The sequence below is a fragment of the Lates calcarifer genome, linkage group LG21, assembly GCF_001640805.2.
Source record: "Lates calcarifer isolate ASB-BC8 linkage group LG21, TLL_Latcal_v3, whole genome shotgun sequence".
NCBI classification, from domain to species: domain Eukaryota; kingdom Metazoa; phylum Chordata; class Actinopteri; family Centropomidae; genus Lates; species Lates calcarifer.
In genome coordinates, this window is record NC_066853.1 from 16,965,338 (window position 1) to 16,988,502 (window position 23,165).

Here is a 23,165-nt window from a genome sequence, read left to right on the forward strand (position 1 = left end):
TTTTATTTTCATTTTTTATTTTTTACTCAAGTAAAAGCACTCACTATGCAGAATCACAGATTATAATAATGTGTATTATATAATTGGATTATAATTATGGGAGCAGTAATGTATATATCACTTTAATGTTGCAGCTGAATGATGCATAGTGCTAATTGTACTTCACATACTGCTTAAGCTTAATCTACAATAATACATCACCATTTATTTGTTAATTATATTTTGTGTTGATAATCTGAATCTGCAGAGTAATTAGCAGCTATCACATAAATGTGGCAAAGTAGAAGGTACCATGCTAGAATAAATGTACTTATTGATTTAACATGTCAAAGTGTCCTTGAGTAAGATATTGAACCCCACATATTGAATGGGTGAATGAGAAGCAAATTGTAAAGTACTTTGTCCTAGCAAGGATGACAAAGTGCTGTATGTCTTGGAGAGGAATGGGGAATACTGGAGGAAACAGTGCATTTTCCTGCATATTTCTTCTACAAAAACATCCCTTCTTCATCCATCTGGGATGTTTTATATCGGTTTCATATAAATTAATGTCTATTGATTTTGTTTCATTATCATAAGACATATTAGTGCTATGTGCATCAAAACTCTTATCAGTTATCATTTCTGCCCATAGGTGGCAGCCATGAATTTTGTTTAGCTGGAATTCAAAACACAGTCCTGTTGCACAAACATGACATCAAGTAGTCTTTGTCTTTTACATTTGTAACCTGAGACTCTACAGAGGAATGTGGAATGGACGCGTCTTAACCACAAAACCAGATCCACCAGTCAAAATAGAGGCATCGCATCAACTAATGGAGAGGGAAAATGTAATAATCTCCATCACAGCATGTGTGTTTGAGTGTCGCCTGTCTCCTCCGCTGAACAGCCATAAGACATAAAGATGAATGAAAGTAGCAGAGCGAAGAATGTACATTTAGGCATGATTCAGGTCTATAAAGCTGTATTGATTCTCTGCTCGCCTTCCTGCACAGTCCCTGCCTGGCGGGTGCCAGAGTAATTTGTCCCCTGGGTCTAAGGTTGCATGTGAATTTTCTGTTGTGTCAGCTGAGTTTAGTGCAGTGCATGCCTGAGAGGAGGTGAACTCTCATTATCCCACACTGCTTTAATTAAGAGCTTGCTGTCAATGAACGCAACATCTTTAACTCATTTAATACCTCCTACAGTAGGCATCTCCAAACGGCAATAGGCAATATTTCATCTCCCACAGTAGAGCTTGTGTAATTTTGTCACGAACACATCTGTAGCGCACAAATCTCACTGAAAGTTATGGTTTTGTTTAACATTGCACAGTATAAAACATGCTGCTAGGAAATGGCTATGCTGTCAGGTAAAAGATATTATACACTTTTTTGTTTTTTCACAGTCCTTTCTCAACCGTAACATTCATGTGCATGAACATGTTGATCTTCAACGTATTGTTATTATGTATGTATGAAAGCTACTGTAAGCAATAAGATCAGTCAACAACACAGCTAATATTGTTCAGTGAAGCAGTTGAAGAATCCTTGAGGTTTTGTGGATTCAAAAAACAATTAGGTGAGTCTGCAAGTGTTTTAAAGATGTATTAACATCCATCCACCCCATATACATCCAGTGCAGCAACATTTCATCATTCATTTGGTGTCCTGTTTCTGGCCACCTGGTAAATGCAATTCCAATATCATTCCCTTTTTAGCTACGTTTTGGTCTCTACCAACCACTGAGGAAAATGTCTGGTTCTTCAGCTGCTGCATTTTGTGAAACTCTGCCTCGCTGTTATAAAGTGGTTTTTAGCAAAGCTTTATGTTGATATATGGTAGTGAAGCTGTCGGCCACACAACCAAAACATTGAACCGAAAGATGCAAAAATGCTCCTTAAACCCACCTGGAACTGCAGAGTCAGGTAATGATGTTCTGTGAGGTTCTCACAGTGACCTCCTTTATCATTACATATAGTAATTTTACCCACAGCTAATATAAACTGATCAGTGCAGCTTTAACATTATATTTTGGGCATATTTCTCCTTATTCAATGATGAACAGTGCAGAGGGAGACAGAAAACATGACAGAAGAGGATCAAATGCAACAAAGGTTTCCTGTCAGATTTATTCCAGGGATGTTGCGGTTGGGTGGTATGCATCTTAAACCAGAATGTGACTATTGAGCTACAGTGTCTACTTTAGTTTCATCAATATGTTCTTAACCCTCCGAGCCTCTGTTCAGTCTAGTATCAACACTTTACAGAACATCCTGAGAAAACTTTCCCTGTCACGGACAGTTGTGTTGATGTACTTTCAATCAATCTTCACTCTAAAAATCATTGAACATCTGCTATTTCCCTGAACTCATGACTATGGAGCCACTAAGTTTCACTGACCAAGGCCCTGAGAGTCAAATAAAAGTTCATGATTGTGTCATCCAAGTTGTTGTCAAAATGCTCTAAAGCAACCATTGATTGACCTTTTCCCCCAAGCCCGCTATTGGAAGTGGTTACTGAGGTGTGGCCTCTCGGTTCTGCAGCAACAACGCGTTGTGGTTTGTGTATCAAAACAAAAATAAGTGCACACAATTTAAATGTCACTCCCTTAATTGGTTGTGTGACAGAAAAATGACACAGAACTTCTCACTAGAGATCTTGATTTTCTGCCTTATGAAGACTTTTTTTCCTTCTAATAAATGGCATCATTTCCTTTGATGAGCCTCAGTAACTCGCCTCCTCCCCTGTTGGGAGATGCACAGGTTGCATCAGCACAGAATCACAGCCTGCTGGTCGAAGAGTCCTGTGGTGGGGGAGGCCAGGACGGGTGCCAGGTCTGGAGGGGTGTACAGGCCCAGCCATGCTCAGCATGTCCCAAACAACCGGTGCACGCACCAGAACCATCTGCTGTCTATTTCACTTACATTCTCACTTGATGGTCTGCCAGCAGCTCGCTTTTTCACCCCTGGAACGAGACTAATCCTCCCATCCACACATGAGCCACCAAAGCTTCGGGTTCAGCTGGCGGGACACCATGGGTTAGTCTTTTGATTTTTGTCTGAGAAAACAAAGGCCTGTACTTCCTTGAAAAGTATTTCAAAGCAGTATCATTTATCACAAACTCTCCTTCATGCTCAATCCACTACTTACTGTAATGACCAGATTTGCCTCTCCACTCCTCTTGAGTGTGTTTGAGTAATTTCCATCAACTAAATAACCATTAAGCACTCAGCAGTACGACCTCAACTGTTGAAGTACATAAATGGCTCATGACCTGAACATCAGATGCATCATCTTCAGGACTGCCACATCTCTGTTTGAGTAATTTCCTCCAACTAAATAACCATTAAGCACTCAGCATCCTGGCCTCCTCAACCGTTAAAGAGCATCAAAGAAGAAGAAGCGATTGATCATAGTTGTTATGACTCATGGAGAAAAAATACTATAGAAGCTTCAATAGCAGTTGTGTTTGTCATTTGAAAGCTTTCTATCATGATAAAGGAGCATTCATTCAATTTTTACTCACTCAACATGCTGGCAGTTGCATTAAACTTACTGCTCTGTGCTGCATCACAAGAAGTGCAGGCATGAATGTATTTAATGACATTTCGGATGTTTCCGAAACACGAGAACCAGTATTTCAGTATGAGTCACCGTACTCTATGAACACATAACAAGGTGCTGATACGAAATGACGATTCATCAAGAATCACAATGTATCACAGTGTGCTAAGTGAAATTTTAAGTTTCCATCTCTGGGTAATGTCATGCTGTTGAATGATGGATTTGAAAAGCCTTAAAAGTAATGTGACTTTAGAAGGTTGTCGGACAACAACTCATAAACATTCATGAGATGATTATGATTCATTATGGATGTATAATGTTTTATAGGAGCTGATAAAATGCATCAGTAGCCATTATGTGCTCTTAAAAACAAGGTCAAGATGTATTGTGAATGAACTGAAATTGTGATATCCCTTATAGGTGGAATAGAACTTTTGTTTAAAATATAGCAGACTTCTGAAGAATCTTGTTCAAATGTGGCTCTTTTTTGTTTTTAAAGTGTTTATTGCTTTGTGGTCAAAATCTTGCAGCTGCTTTTCTGTGGTGAGCACCTCCTCAGCATTGGTGTGCACCTCACAGCACTTGTTTGTGCACATAAAGTATTACCAGCCCATCAATCAATCAAACCTTAGTGAACCACTTTTCATATACACTACATTAGGAGACTTACAAACTAATGTTGCTGAAATGGAAGAAGATGATCAAAGAAAAAGCAAAATACATTTTTGACTAATTACTTTGAAGACTACTGATTTTTACTGATCAGAAAATATAATGCATTGTCAAACAACTCAACAAGATATAAAGTTCTTGAAAATTAGCTCCACCACCACAAGTCTCAGTACTACATAAGAATTTCTAAACAAAAGCCAGGATGTAAAGGTATATTTGAGATTGAGGGAAATATGTCTAATTGCCTTCTTGGTGAGCATTACATGATAACACCACATAGTAAATAAGAAACCATTTCTAGCAGGCAGTTAGCTTAGCTTAGCAGGACTAGCTAACCAACACTGGAATATACTGTTCCATTTCCATTTCCATTTCCAAATTTCTAACCTCCTACTCTTCTGTTTCATTTATGTATCCAATTAAGCTCTGCTGATGCTGCTTGCCATTGAACTTGAAATGAAGAATTTTCAACTTGAAATTTCCACTAAGCTAAGTTAACTGGCTGCTGGTTGTACATTCATGTTTAGAATTAATATCAAACTAGTTCACGTATGCTTGTATATATACATCGCTCTTTAGTTCATCCTTATTTGTGCTTTGCAAAGACAGGCCTTGCCAACCAGACTCTTTGTCCATTCTCTCTGTCCTTGCAGACCACACATGTCTTCACAAACGTGAGTGCTGTTAGATTGTACTTGAAGATATATAGCCCAGAGAGAGGTGCGTGAGATGGTGCTGATATTTCTTTATTTATTTTTGTAAAACTTCTCTTTGTACACAAATGCCAGCAGTGTCACAGGCCAATTCTGGTGTGACTCAGACTGATAGTGGTGCATCCATCAAGTTTTGTGACAGTGTGGAATCTCTTCAAGCGCCTTTATATGTGTGTGTGTGTGTGTGTGTGTGTGTGTGTAGGAGGGCTGCAGGGTTTGGTGATAATTCAGCTGTGAATGAAAAACAGCAGGAAGAGATGGTGCAGATGATCAGTGATTCTTCCTCCTCTGAAGAAAGTGATGATAAGGTTCCACAGAGTAAAGTAGGTTAACACACAAACCTCTCACAGGCAGGTTTGCCAGTGCTTTACTGCGCACACATTATTACTGGCTGATCACCAACTACCTTTTTCCAGTTGAATTTCCACTTGTCTATAGAGGAAGCGATAAAGAGAAAGACAGCACAGTGAACAGGATGCCAGTTGTACATCTGTGAAATCTATAAATACCTTGTCTGCGAAATGTTAACAATTCATCGTCAGTAAAATACATTAGCTCACAGACAGTAGGGCACACCCGGAAAAGACTTAAATATTCCAGACTCCTACTCCAAACACCACTCCACCTCCGCCTGTACCTTCAGGGAATAACCACTTCAGGTAATTTAATTAGCAGGAAAAATTACCTCCAGCTCCATGTTCATGTGATTACACCAGGTTTTAAGAGATAGACTCGACTCTGTGTCAAGTCTTTGCCCTCAAACTCAAATGTTGCGTGTAATTTCGGTAATAAACTGAACTGTGCTTTACCTTCCGGAGATACGATCATCCTTGGTCAGAATCAAGTCGGAGAGCGAGACTGGAAGTAATAAGAGCTTTAATCTTGCTTAGATCATTCTGCCAAAACTTCTCTCATCTATCTGTGCGGCTCAGAAGCTGATGTCTATGGTTTGTAAATATAGATTCAAAATATCCTAATTTGCTTTCCCCTTGATCTGCTTTTCAGTCTGTCTTATGAAACAAAATAGAGAAACTTAACAAGAAACCAAGATACGATGCCTTGGCTCGATTAACACTCAGATACCAATGACTTAAAACTCTTTGAAGGACTTTCAAATGGCAATAAAGGTGAAATGTGCACGGAACAAGCAACTTTAAGGGATTAAACATCTGTATTTGATCCTGAACAGGCAGGCACTGAATGTTGCTCGTGTTCCTTCCTTGGCTCTTTCATTAATGATTCAGGGGTCTCAGTCCTGAATTGAAGGTACATTTAAGTGCATCTTAGAATGCAAAGAAAGGTACGATTGAGGCTTTATATTCTGCAGCTTAAAGGAAGTGTGTGGATGGAAAAAGGCATTTTAAGGCTGTTTAATGGGTATTTGTCCCCTTTAGGCCGTCCTATGGCAGATTGATTCTGCCATAGTGAGTGTGTGTATGTGTGAAATAGAGAATGAAAGAGGAAAAGACAACTACTTTGTTGTAAAACCCACTTTCACAGGCTTCAAAATCTCTCACTACGGCTGGCAGTTTCACATCAGACAGTTTACAAAGCCGTTACAAACCACATGCCATCAAAATGTGACGGCAGCAATTTATTTTTTCCATTTTGTCAGGTTATTTCGTTCACTGCCATACTCCTGTGGTGTGGATGACTCAACACTAAAGCTGATCAACTTTAACGAGAAACAAAAGATGGCAGATTCACACAGACCGTCCTGAAACGCTGTGCAGTGCAGAGCCCTGCAAAACGTCTTTTCCTGTCCATGTTTGTGTCTTTTGGCAGTTTTCTTTGCAGGGTGACAAAATTGTGCTCAGCTAATAAATATGACTGACAAAAACACACAAAGCCTCAAAGTGAATTAGGGGAGTATTATGCCATAAAACAATACCCAGAAATGAGTGATTTCCCAAACTGCGGGGCACGAGCAGCAGCGAGACAGGCAGTCTCCGTGGGCCCCAGCAGGGACTGGATGGCATGAATGATGCATGGCTTTACCACTTCCCAAGGCGCCCTGCTATATGAGGTGACTGAGTAACTGAACAGACACGTCCCGTGTGGTGACTTGGACTTTGAGAAAACAGACCCTGGGCATCTGAGACCTGAATAGTGGAAATGACATGCAAATCTGCAGCGACTCTGATGCACAGGAGGCCAGTATTGTCTTAGAAAGGAGAAGTGGTTTCACGCACAGGTATTGCTATGTGTGTGTACACGCATAGTATGTGGGTGTATGAGTGGCAGTGAACATGCACACACAGCTGTAGAGGGTGTGTACCTCTAACCATAAACCACAGACTACACACATTCAGACACACACACACACACACACACACACACACACTTTAAACACCCTTATGCCTTGCATTCAATCAGTTGATCCAACTCTATTTCACTCGATGACACCATCATGGGATCCTCAGGGCTGCTGACTTTGGGTCTTATCCTAAGTGTTGCTCACTGCACGGAAATTCTGGGTAAGTCTGCAGGGTTACAATCCGTCTGTGACTGTCAGCTGTTTATGAGCTTCTTTTACTGGCCCTTTAGGTCTTATTTAACCTGTGGCATTTACACTTAACTGTTCTGCTGTTTTCCTAAGCGAATTAGTCCAATTATAAATGTACACAGGCAGTTAAGGCACATGCTGGATGCATCTTGAACACACTAAATAATAATTATTTCTGTTATTTATTTCTGATTGCATGTTAATATTGTCACTCTGGCAGTCAGTTTATTGCTATTGATCAGCAATGCCATCTAAAACCACATTAGTTCCTTTACAGCCTTTTAAAGTTAATATATGAGGGTCATTAAGATTCTTTTTTTTTTTCTTTGTGTAAGGGGAAAACCCTCTGCAGGCTACACTTAATTTAGAGATCCTACTGTTTGGTTTTATGTTCAGTCTCTCTGCAGAGTCACTGGGACTTCCAGCTGGAGATGAAAGTATAACTGTGTGAAAAAGCAGTTTTTCAAAAGTTGAAACTCTTATTTGTTTACCACATCCCCAGTCTGCAGGAAGAGCTGTTGTTGTGTGTGTGTGTTTGGTGAGAAAAAGAAGCCCCTGGGGCTCAGGAAATATGATGCAGTGCATGAATGCATGAATGCATGATATTTTTTTTCCCCTCTCAGTTATTACTTAGTTTGTATCCTTAAGGTGTGTCTTTTCCATGCTTGGCTGACATTTATTTTGGCAATAACCTGCAGGAGCAAATGAATTATGAACCCACTAGTCATAATTGAATTGGTACAGCATATTTATTTCTCTCCCTCTGTGTCCTTTCCTCTTAAAAGGCTTTGGAGGCTCTCCATTGTTTCCATTTGCTGTGATGTATACTAACACCAACAGCATTTCAGCTTAAACAGTGCTTCGTGCAAATAGTCTATTTTTGACTGCAGCAGATGACTGTATATTCAATACTTAATCCATGAAGCAGTGCAGTAGCAAGCTGTCATCATTTCACTCATCTGTGTGTCTATAGTTGAATAGAAGTTCTTGGCTTCAGCCGACCGGTAGCGCAAAGTATGTCCTCAAGTGCACTTTGATGAAGTCAGCAGAGGAAGCAGAGTGAAGGGGACTTGGTATGCATTGGAGTCTGCACACTGTCCTCTCTGCAAGTGCTAAAAGCTGTCAGCTTCTATTAAATGTCCTTTGCTCAGATACCTCCCCTAATCACGGCTGATTTCTCGACACTGTGGAGGGAAGAGGTCGCGTGGTGTCTGGGTATGGATCAGGGCGTAACTTTTAGACTGTTTTCATTACATTAACATAATGGAGTCCTCTATTAAATCTACACAGAGGGGACAAGGCAGCTTTTTATAAAGTCTCATTGTGTGCCACAAAGTCCAATTCCTGTCTTTAGCCTTTTGAGTATTAGGGGGTCATTGCATCTTTAATTTAAACTCATATAATTTTTGGGGAGGCAGCTCGAAGTTTTTAAAAATTCAATCAATTTTCACAATACCCTTTCAGTATATCAGTATGGCATTTCAATATCCAGTTTACTTTTTTTATGACCTGACTATCCTGCGTACTAACACAATAATAATTTACATTTTGTATTTTCATTTTCCTTAAAATGATCCACTGTAGTTTTATGACCAAACACCTGCAAACCTGACATTTAAAGATAATTAGCCTATGTTAGCATGCTAACACATTAAACTAAGATGGTGAAATTGGCATTGCTGACATTGCTGCTTAAACATCAGCACGTTAACATTGTCATTGTGACTGTGTTTGCATGCTGACATTAACATTTAGCTCAAAGCACTGCTAGTCATTTAATCTCGTTCACACTGGTTAGTCACTGGCACATTCTAATCATGATAAAATGTCTGACAACCTCATAACCACTGAGCCGGTTAGTCTGCCTCATCCATCACAGTTTCACTTAACCAGTGGAAGACAATAGGATGTGCAGAAACCCCCTTCTCAGGCACAACAATGGACATCTATCAGCCTGCTGTCCGTCCTCTCAGGAACAAGAACAATCACATTTCTCCCCCTTAAGACATCTCTGCTTTGCTTGTATTTGCAATTTCAGAACGGTGCAGGTGAACTTATGACCTCTCATTATTACTGAAGATTGTGTCATTCTGTGTCTAAGGTCCTGGTGAAGAGTCTATCGAGATCACACAAAACATCATGGCAGTCCTGGGAGAAGTTGTGTACCTGGGCTGTAGATTTCTTGGCACGAGTAAGGTTGAGAGCGCCAGTTGGAGACGCCGGAAAAACTCTAGATCTAGAACCAAGCCACTGGCAGGATTTTCAAAAGATGGGCCATTTAGTAACTGATGACATCTTCTCAGAGCCAGACTCTCTCACCAACCTCTCAGTTAAGATGAATGTGTCCAGTGTGGATGTTGAGGGAGAATACATCTGTCAGTTTGAATCGGCGGAGGAGGAATTTTTTGAGAGTGTATTTGTCACTGTAGTAGGTAAGTCAAAGCAATAATGTGTTATTCTTTTGATTATTCACCACTGTGTGTGTGTGAAATCAAGCTGATGAGGCTAAGCTGATGTCACCACTAGTCTGATTGTAACTAAAGTCATAGATGATCCATCTTCAATCCGAGACACACTTGCATGGATGACACGTTAACTTGTTAATTCATTCACAGCTGAGCCTGATGTACAGGTCCTTGTGAACGCAGAGACCATAAACGGCACTCACTACCAGTCAGTGTCATGCTCTGCGATCGGAGGTAGGCCCACGCCTCAGATCAGCTGGTTGACAAATGGTCTTCCTGCCTCAGAATACCCCTTCACCGTGAGTGCAAATAACACCACTCTCTCAAACGGCACATCCTCCCTGAGCAGCATCCTCCGCTTCCCCACCCACCTACAGGACGAGGACAGCGTGACCTGTGAGGTTCAACACCCGACCCTCCCAAACCCGAAACTCACCACAGTGAGGGTGGAAACTTATGGTACGCTCATACTTACAGCTGTATGTGTCGGTATTGCTGTGTTTGCGCATCTGGTGATATATTGTATTGCATCACCACTCAGAGTTTTGTAATCATGTATCATGACTCAGCACGAACTCAGAGCAGAACAATAACTTTCTCCTGCTGAGTTTTCATACTGGCCGTTGCTTCTCACTCTGCTCCACATACACGGTGACAGACCATAAATCACAATGCACAGTGCAATGCGTTCATGTGGGAATGCATTTTTTCACTGGTGTTGAGCATAAGGAACACCATAATGCAGCAACAGTATATAATTAATAACAGTGATATAATATCATATTATATCATATCAGATTTCTCCATTTTGGTGGATATATTTCTCCAAATTTTTGGCCAAAACAAAAATGTACTCAAGCATAAGCCTGTTGAGTCATGAAAAACCATTTTAGATATTTCAACTTCAACAAAGTTCTTGCACACCATAAAGTATTAGTGATAGGTGCATAGGACAAATCTTGATTGAATAGGAACTAGGACCATTTCAATTTGGTCATCAACCTTTAAATACTCTATTCATGCCACCATACTGAGAGAGTTTACATTCATCACAAAAAAGGAATTGTTCTTGAAACACCCCCTATTGGCCACAGACTACTTATTACCTGCTTTGCCTCGGAAGCAGTTCAGTATGAGTTAAGCCGCAGGGTTTTGAGTTTTCAAGTATCAATTTTTGATAAGTTAGTTTACTAGTTCATTTCTTTGGGTATTTGTCACCTATTAACATTACTGTTTATTTCTGTGTGCTTGATAGAGTATGTTGTCAGTCAAAGCGTCCAAATCCCTGCATGGATACAGTGTATGTTCACGCAGCAGACTGTATGATAGCAATCCCATTAGCATTAAGTCAGGCCAACCAACTCATTTGTCCATGATACATTCACACTCCTCCAAAGTACTGCAGCTTAGGTAATTTTCTAACTGCTGTGGTTAAATCCACACATAACTTTAGGTGTTAACAGATGGAATTTTTGAAGCCAAAGTGCTTTAACTCACTTTAATTGTACAAACTCTTCCCCAACACCAGAGCTATTATGAGGTGTTAGCTCACTTCTCTTACTCATTAGGGACGGCTGGCTGTTGCACGACACCACAACTTTTATGTATTTGATAATAGACTCTGATCTCTGCTGATTCCCTGTATTAAAGCCTGTGGTTCTCTCAGTTTTGGTTGGACAACAGCTGGGCCAGACATCTGCTCTCAGCTGCAGCCCCGGCCAACAGATGGGACAGGTGATAAGCCTAAGTCAGCACTCTCCCAAACCCAAGCAGAAGCCCCTTATGGCCTGTGTTTAGCTAGCTTTCAGCTCATCCGGTCCTAGCTTCCTATTTAACAAAAACACCCTGAGCCACTTGCTATCTGACTTTTTAATTTGCTGGAAAAAACATTAGACCTTGTGAAAGAATAACTCTTCTCGCCTTTCTTCCTGCTCTGCAGCGAAGCCAAATGTGACCATTAAAGTAGAGATGGTACAACAAGGAGGAAATGAGTTCTGGGTGGTCTCGTGCATTTCATCTGGAGGGAGACCTGACACTGACATCTCCTTGGCTTTGGACACCGATGAAGAGCTGCAGAGAGAAGACAGCTCAGACTCAGACATGCAAACACTCTCAGTCTTCCTCCCTGTAACAGAGTATGAGGGCCATAATGTCACCTGTTCGTTTGACCACCCCAAATTTGCACACAGCGAGTCACAAGTCCAAACACTGCCATCTTTTTGTGAGTACTAGTGTTTTACATTGAAAAAACCCTGCTGATGCTCATGAGGTAGAAGTAACAGAGAAGACATATGCTCTTTTTCATCTACAGATTTGTCTAGTGTTCAGTTGTTGGACTCAGAGTTGGGAATCAACAATGACGACTTCCAAGACACTAAAACTTTAGAGCTAAAGGAAGGACAGAATGAAATTATTGTCGGCCTAGACGTCATTGGGAATGTGCCACGTTACAATGTTACCTGCAAAAAGTAAGAAATGTTTTGTTTTAAAGTGGGACTCAATTTCAGTTTACTTGTCAGGGAGAGTACTACTCAACCTGTGAAAACAGTAACTCTGTTGCTCTAAAGGAGCTTTCTTATGTATGAAATATAACCCAATGATGTCATCAGGGTTATCTGAGGTTTTATTTAGTTTTTTATTGAGACTTTTACAGTTCTTCATGTGGGAAGGAATGTAATGATGAGAAAGATTTACATGTTTCTACAAGTCACTGGGCAACCCAAGATGGTCAGGGGACAACGCTGGACTGTAATTTGAACAGTGCATTGTGCTTAATTGTGCTAAGTCAGATATAACACAGCTTTCAGTAAAAAAACAACAACATTGTTTTCAATTGGGAATGATATTGACAAATGGGAACATCTGGAACAAGCAATATGACATGAATGTGGCATAAGAAAGCTTGAAGTTTGGCTTCAGCTGCTCTGACTTTGACCATTTGTCTTTTGTAATTCCTACAGTTTCACAGAAGTGCAACATTAAATCTCTGAGGCAGAGACAGAATGCTTTGTGTAATGTCTTGATTCCAGTGTGCTGCCATGCACTGATTTGATCAATAGTCAACTTTTCTTTGATTCATCATATTCTCAGTTGCATTATTTTTGCCACTCTGTACAGGGTTGATGTAAAATCTGGCTACCTCTGGCTGTACTTGTGTTTTTCTTTTTTCTTTTCTTCCTTCAGTTTTGTTATCTTTTTTGTTGTTTTTCTAATGGGAACGGCATTAGAAACAATGATTTCCTTTTTCAGAAACAAGTAGCTTCGAAACTACTTTTTTTTTTTGTTTACATATACAGTAGACTGAAATTACCTACATATCCTGTGGAGGATGTGGTAACACATTTGGTGGCACCAAACCACAAGTGATAGACAGCAGGAACCAGATTTTGTCACATTTCCTTGTCAAAATGATAATTTATTCAAGATTTTACATTTTTACCTGAGACGTTTTAAGAATGGTGAAACATTTAAACTAAAGCTTGAATCTCTCTTTGTGTATTTGCTTGTGTTTCTCCTCAGAGATGATGGGCCCTTGCCTGAGGGTTTGGAGCTGGATGGCAGTAGCCTCAGAGTTCAGGGTCCTGTGGAGCATCAGCATGCTGGCCTGTATGAATGTGTCTTCTCCTATCTCCATCTTAAAGCAGTGCTGCAGATCAACATCACAGTTCAACCCCATGTTATACAGCCTGGTAGGTGCAACTCATTGCAAGTCTGTAATCATCATCTTTCATGATGAATTTTTCCACATCATATGTAATATTAATGTTGAACCCTCTCTCTCTGCCTTTCTTCTCAGTTCCCCCGACAATACGAGTTGATTTGCAGACTAAAGATGGACACAGGGTGATTGAGTGCTCAGCAGCTGATGCTGTTCCTGCAGCCAACGTATCCTGGCATCTACCAGAGGGTGTGTCTGGAGTCTCTTGGTCCAATTTCACTTCTCATAATGGAAGCCACTCTGTCAGGGGAGTTTTTCTCCTCCCTGCCTGCTCGCCCTGGGAGCTCACTGCAGAGTGTGTGATAAATCACCCAGCATTTGAGGAGCCAGAGAACAGAAGCATAACACTCCCCCTTTGCGGTATGTTCAACAAATCAAGCGATGGCTAATTCTGTCTGAGCAGCGGACATATTTGGCCGTGTAAGCTCACCATAGATCTTATCTTTTTCTCCAACAAAACCCCTCACTTCCTGTAGTTTAATGTCTCTTTCTCATGCAGCTCGACCTAACATCACCATCAACTCTAGTACAGAGTTGAAAGGCAGTGTGCTTTTCACAAAGGTGGACTGCTCTGTAGACAGTGTTGCCTCAGCAGCAGCTATAACCTGGCATGTTGGAAACACTGACAACAGCATCAACAGTTCTCTGTCAGAGCCTGAAGTCCGAGCCGACGGTTTGGTTTCAGCTCGTAGCTCTGTGCGCTTCTTGTCTTCTTTGTATGCTGGTCAGAATTTGACCTGCGTGGTGGAGCATCCGAGCCTGGAGGCATCAGAGATAAGAACAATACACATTCCTGTGCACAGTACGTTACTTTTTTCTTTGAAATATTTCTGTCTGTGACACACACAACCTCACATGGCAGCACATCTCCTTCCTGTCACCCCTTGTTTTCTTTCAGAAGCCCCACTGCTGAGTGTTTCTGTGGCGAGACAGCGAGACTCTCATCTCTGGCTGGCAGTGTGTGACTGCAAAGGGGAGGGTTTTGGGACGAACCTTGCCTGGGTCCTTCCTGAAAATGTCAAAGGCCAAACATCCCTGCACTCAGAGTATGAAGGACGCGCCCTGAAAGCCAGGCTGACTTATCAGTTTCCTCTGGACCGTCACGAGGGGCAGGATCTGACCTGTGAGTACCGGTCTGAACATGGGAACATAGAGAAGAAGACCGTCCGTATCCCCAGATACTGTGAGTTTAACAGAATTAACAAAGCAAAAATAAACACAAGTTCACTTCATTTATTCCACATGTAGAAATTCACATGAATGTATTCAGAGATCTAAAGAGACAAGGTTTATCTTCAAGCTTTGACTGACTTTTCTGCAGATATCACCGCTGTGAGAGTCCTGAACCACACCACTCCTCTGCAAAGCCGCTACGGGGGTGGACCCATCATACACAGACTAACTCTCCAGGAAAATCATCACAACCAGAAAATACTGCTCCAAGTTGTGGGCAACGTGTCAGACTATGATCTCAACTGTAAGAGGTGGTGTATCTACTATCTACCACCTAATCACAAGGAAGCACCTATGCACACAGTGTGCTGCACAAAATTCAATGTTCCCACCATTTTAAAGGAGCTAATACACTCAGAGTTAAGACTTAGAAGCCTGAAATATATAAACTGGATTGTTTGCTTAGCATTAATGCTGTAGGGCATAATTTTGACATGAATTGAAAAGAGTAGTAGACTTGACATGTTTGTCTTCTAAATAAGCTATAGCCCAGGACATGGTTAGCTTAGCTTAGCATATAGGTTGGAAACAGGGGAAAATGGCTAACCTGGCTCTGTCCAAAGGTAGCAAAATTCACCTCTAAATTGCTCAGAAATGGCTTGTTTGTTCTGTTCTGATTTTATGGGGGCTTTGGCACAGGACAATCTCTTACAGTGCAGTAACTGCACAGGCAGGGGAGTGGTGTCAATCCTCTCTGCACTGTTTTTTGCATTAAAGCAAATAAAAATATTTCCCAAAACAGCAAACTTTTCCTATAAAGACCACTTCAAATAACTTCACTTCACTTGTGTTTCAGGAGCGATGGCTCATTCGTCCATATGGAGAGGCATGCGATGGTCTTCCAGTCACAGGTCACAGAGAAAGATGCAGGCCTGTACATCTGCTGTGCATCCTTCTATCACCACATGGTCACAATCAAGATTCAAGTGGAGGTCATGAGTGAGGACAAGCAGTTTGGTAAGTGCCCACCATGATGTATTTTCCATTAATTGTGTGGTCAGTTTCAAAATGAGGTTTGCTGAGACATTTGTGGCTTTGTGTGTGTGTGTGTTGCAGCGATGGTAGCCATTGGCTGCATCTCTTCAGCCTCAGCCATCCTCATCATCTTCATCATCACTCTCTGGGTGTGCTGGTGAGTTAAATGCCTCCACGGCTGACAGGTTGCAGCTCGGCACGTAATGTGTAGACGGGTAAAATGAGGGCAACGCTGCTGGTACCATATGAGACAAACAGGATGTGTGGATTGTTAACCAAAGTCACCAAAACCCCAGTATTCATAAACAGGAAACTGTGGCTAAAGCAGACAGGTGCTGCTACCACTGCAACCCTGCTAGTAGACAGGTAGAAAATGTTCCCTCTGTCAGAGTGAACAACAGATTTATTTTCCAGTTTCCTGCTCGGCTTTTAGCAGTGTTACTTCTGGCAATTTCTGCAGCAGACTGCTGTTAGTTGGCCCATTATCATGATTGCCACATTGCAAAAGCAAAGGTAAAAGGTTCAAAAAGTCCACATCTTCGGAAGTTATTAGTATAATGAAATTCGAGCTGCCATTCATCAATGAAAAAAAAAATCCACAAGTCGATCTCTTAATCTTATTGCTGCTGGAAAAAATCAGTGAGTCACTCGTCTTTTACGACTGATGTGGGATATCTGTCACGATCCTCAAACTGTTTATGGTTTCTGCCTGCAGAAGTTTCCACATTTCCACATTCAATGCCAAATCTGAACTTTCTCAAGAATGTTTGTCAGGATAAGGTCAGGCCTCACTGTGAATAAAGCTGCACTGTGCAGCATGACGGTGGTTCAAAGGCTGCCTCAATAGGCCTGCCTCTCTGGTCAGAACATTTGGTCAAGGTGCTATTGGTCAACAGAGCCCCTGTCCCATTATCCCTTGCTCCGGTGGGAGGGTCCTGTCAGACTAATTTGGGAAGGTCGGTCAAACAGCGTACAACAAGCGTACACAAGAAAACATGACTCCCCAGGAGAGAAGCTATTTTGGGACTAACGCCAACCCCACACCCCACACCCTCTCGCCCAGTGATAGGGACACTCTCTGACAGCAGCAGGTCTTCATTGATTCGATGTCACAGGGGTCATATTGTACAAAACGGGCTGCAGCTTATGAAATCAGAGATCAATGATTAAGACTCAGGTCCCTGCTTGTCTCCGTCAGTATTCCTCTCACATAATGCATTCGCACCTGCAGCTTGTCTCATCGAACTAACTCAATGTGTCAGATTACCCCACAGTGCCTTCTACTGGTGATATTCAGCCCTGCAGGGACTATTCAGAAGACTAATACAACCTTTTTTGTTTTGTTTTACAGCTCAAGAAATAGCAGGACACAATATAAGGTACGTTTAAATCTAAAAGGCATGTTTACAAGTTCACCATGACTTCTGTGGTTTTGCTCACTGTCCCTATGCAAATGTGGAACCTAAATCAACAACTTCTCTTCCTCTTTCCCCTACCCTTCTCTTGCTGATGCACACTCTCTAAAATTCAGAAGCCAGAGTCTCTCTCGGCCTTGACGGCCCTGATGCAGGAGCCCGGCTCTCCCGAGGTGAAGAAGCCAATGGTGACAGAAAAGGACAGTAAGGAACATGCTCAGGTGGTCAACTACTCCATAGTCATTGATGTGAAGAGCACCGTGTGAAGATAAAGGTGCTTTACACAGCTTTGTATACAGCGTTCAGCTTTACATTGTGCACAAACTAGATATGAAGGCTTACTGGTACTGCAGCACTGTTCATGATCTCAGTTTATCTTTATGTGACTGTGGCATTTCAGGTGGAAGAATCCATCGTTTATGTACTGACACATCAGTTCTAGTCCAAGTGTTTAGTTTTAATTGATCGGCATTAATGATTTTAAATGCATTAGTTTTGCACTTTTTACTTGAATTTTGTACTGTTTCTTTAAATGCACATTGTATTCTCAGGTATTTTCCATCCACTCTCCTGTTTTAATTTGTAACCATATGACTGATCCACAACAAACACATTTCCAGATATAGTAGAGGTGACTGACAAACTGGGCTGTGACTCTGCACGCCATCTGCCCTTGTGGTATCTTCGGTTGACCAAATTAGTGAGGACATCTGCTGTGACAAGAGGTGTAATTCTATAAATAAAGTATCATACAGTAAACCATCCAGATGCAGACACCCAACTCATTTCCTACATTTGGTCACAGTGCCCTCTTGTGGCAAATTATTATGTATGCAACTGAGTGAATAGGTTTTAGTCACCACATTAATAACTTCAGTTTTATTCCCAGATATTTGCCATCATCTCTCTGCCTTTACAGTGTCTTTGGTTAAAGATTTCTTAAAAATAAAAACATCAAAGATGTAGTGCCACACCAATTCCTCTCTCTTATTACTGCATAAAAAGTACGTGTGTTCCTGAAACTGTTCAAAATACACACACACCAGCAATTTAATTTTAAAAAGTTTGTATTTGCCATCATTAACCATGACACATTCTAAATATTTTTCAGGTTTTTTTTCCATACAACAATCTTAACATTTACATGACTTGTCTTCTTAATAAAACTGCCTAAATTAGCAGAGTATACCCAGTGTGCCATGTAGCTGTGTATGTAGGTTTCACCTTTAACTTGGCAACACATACAGCACACAACTCCAACCAGAGAGAAGGAACTAAAAAGTAAGTTCAACCTGAGTGGTAACAGCTTGGAGACTGCATGCACTTAAATGCTGTTGGCACATAATCACAGACAATTTTATTATATGAAAAACAAAATCATGTACATATGATGCACATAATTCAACTATGTTGAAATCTGTAGACAAAAATGTATCAAAAGAATATGATACATTTAAATAAAAGTGTACAGCTTTGTGCTGCGTTAAAACCCCCACAGAACTTAACATGTATAGTCCACTGATATTAACAGAAAAATTATGTGAAAAAATGTTACACATATACACTTTTATGCAGTTCTCTAACTTCCTCATCTTTTCTTGTACACACAGGGCTTCAACTGAAGTCCAAATTTCTTAACAGTTTCTGGAGAATCTCCCGTCTTCACAAATTCAAAGGAGTAGAAATGAGTATTCTCAGTATCCTAAAGACAAAAGAGACAAAACACCAGTCAGTCTTTACATGAGAGCAGTCACTGGGTGGATGTATTATGTACAGGCTAACTTTAGTAACGTAACCACTGGCTATCATTTGGTTAAAGCTCAGGTTGAGCTGTTTACGTGATGTTCATCTATCTTTGATACATTACAAAGTCTCTGTTGTCAACAATAAACCAGTTTCCTGAATATTCTGCTCAACCTGAGGTTTCCTGCCCACAGCACCACAGCCACTTGCAATAAATTATAAAAGATGTAGCTGCCAGCTACGTACTCTCTCTTTGAGAAAACAGACCTCTTGAAAAGAATCTAAAATTACGATACCTGTACTCACAATAAATGCTGTTTCTATATTTTTGTTTCAAATTTTGATAGTGTTTTAAGGAAGGTAGACAAAAAAGAACATGTCTCTCTTTCCCTGTAAACTGATGTCATCTTGTCTGTTGCCTCACCTTGGAGACCATCTTGAATCCCAGACTTGCCAGCGCAGTGATGAAGCTCCGGACGTTGTCAAATCTACTCGCCACCTCTGCTATTTTAAGGACACCCCTGCAATAATTACATAAAGCAGTTAGATACACAGTATAGTAAATGTACAAACTTAACATGCATATTCTGAATCTGTGTTCCATCTTTTACCCCATTTTTAAGACTCGATTGGCCTCTGCTAAAAAATCTGCCAGGTTGGTCCCCATGAGAGAAAGGCAGAACACTGCGATGTCCACGGAGCTGTCACGAAGCGGCACCTGCACAGACAGAATGCGTTTTATTTTGTTTTATTGTAACACTCCCAGAGGAAAGGTACATTTAAAAGTATCATTAATTATATTATTAGAGCAGAAAACCTACAAAGCCCACACTCACATTAGCCATGTCACAGACTGTAACAAGTTCACAGGTAGCTGCCAGGTCAAAGCTGTGCACTTTGTTCTTCACATTGCGCGCTATTTTACAGTCACCGCAACCAAAGTCTGCAACCACCAGAGAGGACGGTCTGAAAACAAAAGATAGATGTGTTTACAATCAGAGCATATCAAACTGAAAGGAACATTTCACCTCTGAACGAATGCTTAGTTACTATCTACACAGAACCGAGGCAGATCTGAAGTCAACAGGACAACAAACATCCAACCAGTTTGCTACAGGATTTCATCTTCACCCAAACCGCTGATGCCAACAAGGCCATCTTCTCACAGCAGTTAACTGAAGCATTAATTATACACCCACAGTGCAGCATTATCTCCTGCGGGACTCGCTCGCTGTCAGAGTGTCTTGTAATGTAATATATTTACTATTTACAGCGGTTAAATGATGTCTGTAATGGGAGCTTCAGACAAGAGGAAATGTGAAGAATGTCTTATTCCTGAGGAAATTTATCTAAAAATGGAAAATTCATTCCCAGTCATGACTTACTGTTGCTGTGATGAAAATGTATTAAATAGTGACTCCATCATCACACACCGAATTTAAATGTGAATTTTGTGACCTGTAATTTGCTATGTGTTTGGTTGTCCAACAAACACCAATGGATGTGAGCAAACAAACTGATTTCTTTCAACATAGCTGAACTAGGATGGAAAATCACTATCAAACGTGTATGTTGAATATTTACAAGTTGAGTTCTGAAATCAAGCAGTTATTTCAGACACTCAGATCTTGAGAGGTCAGGCTTTACTGTCATATATTTCATAAAATAATCTAAAGTCAAAGGTTCCCTTACTAGCTCTCTTTCACTGAGCATGGAGCTGGTTAAAGTGTCCTCATGTGAACTAAGTGTTAGACTTCAATTTCAAGTTGTCATTAACGTGGGTCATATTATGACGTGACCTATGTTCTACTTTTAAGTCATGTGTGGACACAATCATTGAAGACCATGAGCGTGCGTTTGAGAGCTCTAAAAACCTAGTAAACAGATTTTGGATCGTAAACCATTTCGTTATATGTACTATCGTTTGATTTTTTTGCCTTCCTCAGGGAAACTTAAGAAATCACAAATGGAGAATTAACATGCAAAATGCTGATTTACAGCAACAACTGAGGATATCTCACTTTTGCTGGATGTAGGAGATGATGGTGTCCACTGGATTGGCTGGCCACCTCTGAACTTGTGCAGTGTATCCTCTGTGGTATATCCAGAAAGCCTGCGGATCCTGCCTGAACATACGCTTCGCCTCGCCGCTGGACGTGCTGTACAAAACCTCATTAATGTAGCGGAATCGGGCAGACTCCAAGCGCTGCTCCATGCGGGACCTGAGGGAGGCAGAGCGGTCCAGTTTCACCTCTTGTTCTTCTACTGCTGCCGGCTCGTCTTTCTGTTCTGCAGGATTCTCTTGTCTGTCTGTTTCCCGGCTGTGGAGCATTTTCCGCAGCTTCTCTCTCTTCAGACTCTGTTCTTTGCTCAGTTCAGGATTCTGTCTTTTCACAGGTAACTTCTGCTGACCACCTGTGATCTTCACCTCAGCTTCATGTCCGTCAGCAGAAGTTTCACTTGCTCCCTTTTCACCATTGCCACCCTTTGTTTTTTTCTCTTTTTCAAACAGATGCTTTTCCTCTTTCTGTGTTTGTTTTTCTGATGCACAGGAAACATCAGTGTCCCCCTCAGTCTTTTGCCTTTTCTGCGCTTTATCTCCCTTTTCTTTTTTCTTTCTCTGGGCTGCTGTCTGAGTGATTGCTCCACTGTTGTTGTTGCTATATGAATCTGTTTTGACTTCTTCCTCTGGCTTGTGTTTATCTGCAGATTCTGCTTTTCTTTTCTCGTCCTCCTCAGGCTTATTCTGGCGGTATTTATTTTTACATCTCCTCTTGTTCTTCATTTTGTTTTTCCATTGTTTTCTGCTCAGCCCTTCTGTGCTCTTGGGTTTGTTTACTTTCATCTTTGCGGACTTTGTCATTTCTTCATCCTTTGTCTCGCCTGCAGATGTGGTTTTCACCTTCATGGCCCCTTTCAGAAGAAAGAAAACAAACTTAAATCAGCACTGTTCTGTTTCTGAATCCATGAAATGTTTATTAATACTCTACATCCACTCCACACAACACTTACCAAATTTGTTGTCTTTGCTTCTCTTTTTTGCTGCAGGTTTCTCCTCGACGCTCTGATTTAAGCCTCCGTTCTCTTGCTGCTCCTCTGATGTCTCTGCATGTTTTCTCCTTTTCCTTCTCTTCTTCTTTTTCTTGGTGTGAGACGGAGCTGTTTCTGCCTCACTGTCACTGTCACTGTCCCGTTGGTGGTCGTCACTCTTCCACTCTGGTACTGATCCCAGTGTCTGAAGGGTCCGCAGCAGGCTCTTTTTACCAACAACCTTGGACTGCTCCAGGGAATAGATTCAGTTCAAACAATTAGTTTTTAAGTAAACAATGTGTAGGTTGATGTTGGGCAGAGTATTAAGGCAAAATTGTATCAAGATATGGTGCCAAATTAATTTAATAAGTGAATTTCATGGACTAAACAATGAATCGGTTAATAAGAAAAAATTATCAACAGATTAATCAATTAAGAAAATTCATTGTTACTTACAGCCACACAAAAAGATAATACAGTAAAATGACATTACCCAGACATACATATCAATACAATTTGCTTGCAGTAGGAAAACAAACTGAATTTTGTTTTACCTTGACATTTGTATTGTTGTTCGCCTTCTGGGTGTTTTTGAGGACAGTTTTACTCTGGATTTGAGCGTCTTGTTCATCACTCCAGTCTTCATCCTCATTAAACATGTTTCTCCGTGGAATGTAAGGAACACATACACCTCTGTAAAACACTGCTAGTGATCAGGAAAACCCTGCCAGGGTCTCTTTTTTCCCTATCAACACGTCAACTCTGCTGATCCACTTACTCACCAGTCACTCATTCACTTCAAACAGCTCGTTGCCTTGATGTTCATACACCAAATGTTTTATTTAATAAATGTGTAGCTACATTTAATACCTAGAATGAGCTCTTGTCAAAAGCAAAAAGCCACGTTGGGTAGTCTCATGCGCGTGAGAGAAGCAAAACAGGAGTACAGGCGCATGTGGATGATGTAAGCACACCAGAGATTTATGGGAGACGAAGTTTTCCATGGCGATATTGGAAACTACAACCATAGATGAACCTAAATGTTCTGTTTTCATTCAGTTTGTATGGTACTAAAGTCAATAATAATAATAATAATAATAATAATAATAATAATAATAATAATAATAATGTTATCATTATTGCTAGTAGC

General features: G+C 40.9%; 2 protein-coding genes across 5 annotated transcripts; one reads left to right on the top strand and one right to left on the bottom strand.

Moving 5' to 3' along the window:
* Window positions 1–7,254: 7,254 nt before the first annotated feature.
* Window positions 7,255–18,008, top strand: si:ch211-149e23.4 (uncharacterized). Of its 2 annotated transcripts, XM_018665382.2 has the most exons (15): window positions 7,255–7,407; window positions 9,538–9,868; window positions 10,052–10,360; window positions 11,841–12,122; window positions 12,213–12,369; window positions 13,421–13,590; window positions 13,698–13,979; window positions 14,119–14,421; window positions 14,518–14,802; window positions 14,941–15,103; window positions 15,649–15,809; window positions 15,909–15,984; window positions 17,179–17,206; window positions 17,359–17,516; window positions 17,863–18,008. In XM_018665382.2, the coding sequence occupies exons 2-14, from the start codon at window positions 9,706–9,708 to the stop codon at window positions 17,506–17,508; spliced, it is 2,529 nt and encodes an 842-aa protein (XP_018520898.1). In that variant the 5' UTR covers window positions 7,255–7,407; window positions 9,538–9,705; the 3' UTR covers window positions 17,509–17,516; window positions 17,863–18,008. The 2 variants fall into 2 exon arrangements, with proteins under 2 accessions (XP_018520898.1, XP_018520897.1); XM_018665381.2 differs by having other exon boundaries at window positions 17,359–18,008.
* Window positions 18,009–18,291: 283 nt separating this feature from the next.
* rrp8 (ribosomal RNA processing 8) lies at window positions 18,292–22,957 on the bottom strand. Of its 3 annotated transcripts, XM_018665385.2 has the most exons (8): window positions 22,798–22,957; window positions 22,570–22,708; window positions 21,998–22,265; window positions 21,007–21,898; window positions 19,822–19,951; window positions 19,597–19,703; window positions 19,410–19,506; window positions 18,292–18,944 (listed from the first exon to the last, which is right to left on the bottom strand). In XM_018665385.2, the coding sequence occupies exons 2-8, from the start codon at window positions 22,672–22,674 to the stop codon at window positions 18,831–18,833; spliced, it is 1,713 nt and encodes a 570-aa protein (XP_018520901.1). In that variant the 5' UTR covers window positions 22,675–22,708; window positions 22,798–22,957; the 3' UTR covers window positions 18,292–18,830. The 3 variants fall into 3 exon arrangements, with proteins under 3 accessions (XP_018520901.1, XP_018520902.1, XP_018520900.1); XM_018665386.2 differs by having other exon boundaries at window positions 21,998–22,262; window positions 22,570–22,957; XM_018665384.2 differs by having other exon boundaries at window positions 22,570–22,957.
* Between the last annotated feature and the right edge of the window lie 208 nt (window positions 22,958–23,165).